Source organism: Belonocnema kinseyi, chromosome 2 (genome assembly GCF_010883055.1).
Source record: "Belonocnema kinseyi isolate 2016_QV_RU_SX_M_011 chromosome 2, B_treatae_v1, whole genome shotgun sequence".
Classification (NCBI taxonomy): domain Eukaryota; kingdom Metazoa; phylum Arthropoda; class Insecta; order Hymenoptera; family Cynipidae; genus Belonocnema; species Belonocnema kinseyi.
The window spans coordinates 39,960,339-39,966,453 of NC_046658.1; the positions used below are offsets into that span (position 1 = coordinate 39,960,339).

The 6,115-nt window shown below is 34.7% G+C and overlaps 2 protein-coding genes across 3 annotated transcripts in view; one reads left to right on the forward strand and one right to left on the reverse strand.

Annotated features, from left to right (window-relative positions):
- The window catches only part of LOC117167109 (protein TAPT1 homolog), a 40,409-nt gene that overhangs the window by 16,084 nt on the left and 18,210 nt on the right, over positions 1–6,115 (reverse strand). The window contains exon 1 of one of the 2 annotated variants that reach the window (XM_033351763.1): positions 1,938–2,396. The exons of the other annotated variant lie outside the window; for it this stretch is intronic. Coding sequence (XP_033207654.1) covers positions 1,938–2,160 — 223 coding nt within the window. The 5' untranslated portion in view covers positions 2,161–2,396. Of the gene's footprint in view, positions 1–1,937; positions 2,397–6,115 lie in introns of those variants that run through there. 2 annotated transcript variants of the gene reach the window in all.
- LOC117167110 (peroxisomal N(1)-acetyl-spermine/spermidine oxidase) overlaps positions 2,365–6,115 on the forward strand; it is a 9,072-nt gene continuing 5,321 nt past the window's right edge. The window contains exons 1-2 of the mRNA XM_033351766.1: positions 2,365–2,576; positions 3,492–4,032. Coding sequence (XP_033207657.1) covers positions 2,399–2,576; positions 3,492–4,032 — 719 coding nt within the window. The 5' untranslated portion in view covers positions 2,365–2,398. The remainder of the gene's footprint in view (positions 2,577–3,491; positions 4,033–6,115) is intronic.

The window sequence follows — 6,115 nt, forward strand, 5'->3', positions numbered from 1 at the left end:
TAGTTATCGAGCTACTATTAACAATTCTCTCACTGGAAATATTAAATATAACATTTTCAGAGAATAGAAAAAATTTTATTATTTGATTAAAATCGTCACGTGGCTCGAATCTTTTCCCATATTTATCACTGTGCGTACGTTGGGATAATTAGGTATTTTCACTTAAACCACCAGCTAACTTCACTTCGTTGAAAGCTGAGGAGAAAACAATGTACCAAATGCATTGGACAAAACTATATTTTTGTGATATCTTCATAATGAATAGTACTTACTAATATTTTATTGAGCCATTAAGCAGTTCTTAAAAAATAAAAACTATTTTTAAAATACACTTATATAGAAAAAATTAGTTTTTACGGAGATATTAGCAAAATAGGGGCAAAATGAACCTAGTTTGATCATCCATTTTTTTTTTTAATGCAAAGGTTCTTTAGAAACAGTTATATGTTTTCAAATTATCTAATAAGATTACAAGTGAAAACATAAGATATAGCCGTAAATATAGTCAGAATAATGTCACAAGTATAAATACTTATGACGTATTTATGAGGCTCTTGATTCATCGCATGAACAAAAAACACCGGACACAGGATTATATAATTCGATACAAAGTGTTATTATTTACGAAAACAATCAACTGTAATATTTACGATGGTTTTTAAAAAATACATGACACAATTTCAAAATTAGGAGAATATTTACTTTAAGAGAAAAATACTAAACACATTTCAAATAATTGCGTTAAAAAATAAGTATTCGGAGATTTTTATATATTCAAATTATTCAATAATAAGGTGACAGGTGATTGTTGTCACCTCCAATGCTCGCGGCCGCTGTCTAAGAATGACAGCGGTAAGAGACGAACTCCACACTACACCATGCTCCCTTTTTTGTAAATACATCATCGCAAAAGATTTCAAACATCGTATTAAATTAACTTTAACATCCTCATCTCATCAGTCACTTGACTTAGTCATTGGCTATGATGAAAAACCGGGTTCACCCGAGAACAAGTAATAAAAAAATATATAATAATAATAGAATCAATAACATATTCTATATTCATTCATATATTCAAAATGTTTATTTTGCGAATTCATATATCATATATAAATTAAAGTATGGAGAATTGTAATTTGCATACAAAATATTAAAGGCCAGCCAGCGACATACTAAGTTTAAAAAGGTGAAATCGAACATTTCCTGAAATCGCTTTAAGGACAGACCAAATTTTTATTGTGTGAATAAAAAATTGTTCCATTGCCAATGCAATCAATTTATTATTGTTAAATTTCAAACGCATATGTACTGGCATTAAATGTGATGTTTTCAACCAGCATATGAATACATTTTTTTAAAGAGTACTATTATGTACTATTATGAATTTTTTAATTAATATCAACTTGAATGCGCCAGTAATATAAAGTTTTTAATACTATTGATAGAATATTGATATTAATTGAATTATGCAAGTCTTAACGTTAAATACTCAATCTATTACAAAACACGTACAATCGCACATATTCATTTTACAGTATATACTACTTGAAGTTTTTAGTCTCATTTAATTACTGGTTATCATAACACTACAGCCATATTTTCATAGCTTCTCTTATGTCATTATCTTTTCACCCAGACCTTTAATATGATAAAGAACATTTAACTTTAGATAATTGGTCTGAAAATATTAGGGCTAGACCTGTTACATTTTTTTTTACTAAAAATTATATTTGTTTACAAATGCATATCATTTCACTGTAAGTGTATGAATCATATACACTATAAAAGAAAGCACACGGACGTAACCTAAATGCTCATTAAAAAATAAGAGAGAGACGCTTCATTAAAAGAATTCTTACGGGGTAAAAGCACCTATTAAATCAAAACGTATACTGTGAAATTGCATCTAAAATACAAGATTAAATGGAAAACAATACCACATTTTTGTGTGGAGATCTCCTCTTCTGACAGTTCTGGTTTGCTCTCGTCGACGTTTATGTTTTCAACTCTGTTCCCAAGAGGTTTGACACTTTTATTCGAGCCACGAAAACGAATGCTCTTTTTGTCAAAATTTCCCGAAGAAATCAGATTGCCTTTTTCGCTTGTATTGTCCATATTCTGTGATCTGTTGTTGTCTTTTGGCATGTTAGACATGGACATAATATCTTAACATAACCTCACACAGTCTCGCGTTTTTACCTAACAGCTTGAAACGCTTGAAACACATTAAAACATCTGTGGAGTTCGGCAGAGTGCAGGATTGCTCAGTACGGCTTTTTACGAGTTCACTCTTTCCATTCTTTCGACAATAGTCGACAAAGTTCGACACACATCGCTATTTTTCGGACTTGTGTCTGCATGGTCAGCATCGTCTGCAACTTTGACAGTCAGAGTAAACATGGCCTCATCCACGATAGAGTCAGTGGATGACCGTAATACATGCAAAGTCTTAATTATTGGGGCCGGAATGGCCGGTTTGTCAGCTGCCAATCATTTACTGAAGAACTCCGAACCAGATTTCCTAATTCTTGAAGCCAGAGGACGCATAGGTGGACGTATCGTTTCCACGCAAGTTGGTAAGACGATGTAACCTCACAATATAATTTGATCGTAACACGACAATTTTTCTCTCCTTATTCAAGTCTTATATTCAGAGTCGATAATGTTTTCCGAGCAAGAGGAATAGTTTCATTTGCTTGCAAACTATTATCTGATGTTTTACTCTCCCTTAAAACTTAAGTATATATGTTTGTCTTGATCATTATGTATATGTATATTTCAGTATATGGCTTGAATAAACATCAATATTTTATAATTTATTGTTAAATAATTCTAGAAAGTACTTTTTTTAAAGACTTTTGCAGAGAATTTGAAACTTTCGAGACCTACTTTTATTTTACTTTAATATGAAACAGCGCACTAAATTATTAGGAAATTTTATAGATATTTTTAATCAGTTGAAGAGATTGTTTATCCCATTACTGGTAGGTAATCAGTGCATTTACATCCATATATGAATATGTGTATGTGTGTGTATATTATTTGACATTAGAAATAATAATTGCAAATTTAGAAACGTCAAATTACGTAAAAACACTTGTGTCTGATAATAACATTTTGTTCAGTAACCAAACATGAGATCTATTGTTGTAAAAAGTAGAAAATTAGTGCAGTTATTTTTAAATCTATAAAAAAAATCTAAAACCTCGTTTAATGTAGAATTCATGTTCCGTTTTCCCCTTTTTATGGAGTCTCGATTCTTTTTTTCACAATTAGTATTACAGGTATACAATTATTGTAAGCGGATATTTTAGTTCGTATAAACATTTTTATTAAAATGCCATTTTGTTTATTTTCTTAGTGCTTAACATTTTTCTTTTAATTAAAAAGATTCAAAATTGAACATGTTAAATGCAATTTGGAGCTGGAAGATTGCGAAATAAATGTCTACATTTAGTAAATACGTTACGGAAAAATAAAAATGTTCATAGGAAACGAAAAGGTGGAATTGGGGGCCAATTGGATCCATGGAGTCTTAGGAAATCCAATATTTGAATTAGCAATGGCGAATGGACTAATCGACATAATAAGTGTCCCAAAACCCCATAAAGTTGTAGCTGCAATGGAAGATGGCAAGCAACTTCCATTCACAGTATTAGAAGAAATTTATGAAGCCTATGTTTGCTTTTTACGACGTTGCGAGGAGTACTTCTTGAGTTCCTACAGCCCACCAGAAGGAATTAATAGCGTGGGAGCGCACGTTGCTCTGGAGGCTGATCTCTACTTATCGTCATTACCACCCGAAAACAGAAAAGTTAGACGATTATTATTCGATTGCTTACTGAAGCGAGAAACTTGTATTACTGGCTGTGATAGTATGGAAGAAGTAGATCTCTTGGAAATGGGCTCGTATGCCGAATTACAAGGGGGCAACATCAGTCTTCCAGGTGGTTATAGTACCATCCTGGCACCTGTTGCCAAACATATTCCAAGAGATCGAGTTCTTTCGCGGCATCATGTCACTAAAATAAGGTATGTTTTCATATGCACTTTTAGGAAATAACATTTTTTCATGCTTATGACTTAACCTTTATATTCCCTAAGTTTCCTCAATAATCGAGTAGAGTAGCCTCTAGAGTATCAGCCTAATCGACCTGAATGACACTTCGCAAAATAGTGTATATGTTGACACTAAAGACTAAAAGACCTAATTTTTTAAGTCAGAATAGTTGTTTACTTAAATCTTCAAAGTTATCCCATTTTAAAATGTATTGGTTATTCGAGAATAGTCAAGTCTTCAGACCCTTTTTTTTTTAACTAAGTCGGTTTTAGTATTAAAATACTTTGAGAGTGTGTTCGTTTTAAAATGCATGTATGAAATTTTAGTAAACTAATAAAATCGATCATTATTTTCAAACTGTTGAGTGCGGTGAGGAATTTTGATCGTCTCGGAGTGCTTCACGCGCATGCAGGGCTTTGTCCACCTTTGACAGTATGGATCAGAAGCAAAGCTATTATAATCCTGGATGCGGCACGTCACCAGCGAACCTATAATAAGTTCCACGAACTAAAAAACTGCCATTTCTTAAAAATAGGCGGAGATAGCTATGTTTCTTTTTTTAACCATTGGCAATTTTTTAGTTCTTGGAACTTCTTTAGGTTCGCCAGTGAGGTGCCGCAGCTAGGCTTATAATATATTTGTCAGAAGTGTGAGCTGGAGAGTTCGCGCGCAGGGTGTAATTAAAGCATTGATATATGAATCAAAGTCGTCCTGCTCCTTTTACGCGCTGAATGTACGTTTCCTAAGGCCATGCATGTCCTGAAGGTCCTAGTGGAAGTGGAAGCACGCCAGTCTTTCTTCAAAAGCACTTAATATACCTCATCCACCCCATCGATTTATAGGCGTTGGAAATATTGAACTGCCTAATCCACCTTCTTTACATTTACGTGCAAAACAAGCAAGTAGTAACTACATTTTTAATTTGCTCCCTCCTCCCATTTGCGTTTCTTTGCAATATATTTAAATGGAAAACAATTGAAAATCAGGTGATAAATACTAAAATGCAGATACCGCTTTCTTATTTTGCACGGGGCAGAACATACATGATCTGCAAGGCAAAATCCTAGAAGGTTCAGGCACTTTTCCTCGATTATGACAAACTTCCCTGTTCCAAGTTATATAAATTATGTTTTTTCGGATTTTTTGCAAAAATCATGTTAAGCCTCGCTGTTTCTGGTACACTGATAGAATCTTCATAGAAGCATCTGCAGTCTTTCTCTAAATATTTCTTAATGGGCACCTTATGTTCATTTTAAGTTTCTGCAGGGCCAACCAAAAATTAATCTGCTTATGATCCGAGAGGGTTTCCACTTCAGATATCTTCCAGCCGTTTGCTTTTTCGATCATCGCCCTTGAACATATCGTTAAATCGAGAACTTCTTTGCTATTCTTATTTTGTAAGATTGGAGTATTTCCTCTTGATTCCAAATCTGCAGTGCCATTCCTGCTACGAATTCTGCCAGATCCCTCTCCATTTCTTTGATATTTGTGCTTCTCCACACCTTATGTTGTGCGTACGCATCGAACTCCAACAGAACGTGGATCCTTCATTAAGCCAGAATCCGATGAGATCTTTAACCTTTATAAGAATGGGTCCCGCCCAGAGTCACTTACAAACTATGGGGCACACTCCTAGGCCGTAGATCTTCTTCGTCTGCAACCACCCTGCCGGAAAAAAGGAAAGAATCAGAAAGGTTTCGGAAAGAGAATCGGAAAGGGCTATGTGAACTTTGCTTCCGTTTCGTTCCGAACGTCAAGCTGTCCCACGAATCTTTCCGAATGTCCCTTTCTCCTACTTCTTTCCGATCAGTGCAGAGTATAAATATATATACAGAAGGCGGTAGTCCTTAGGTCGCTCCGTGTTCTTAGGCTGCACGAAGCTTTTGCTGGATCGTCGTATTGATTCCGTTACAGACTGTAACCACCTACCTCACGGTCGTGAGACGTGATTGTGGCTGAAATTTTACCGCGATTTCGCTGGGAGCGGGTGCAATTTTCCAGATTAGCACCCACTCCCGGCGAAATCCTGCGGTTGCCCTTATGACAAATTTTTAA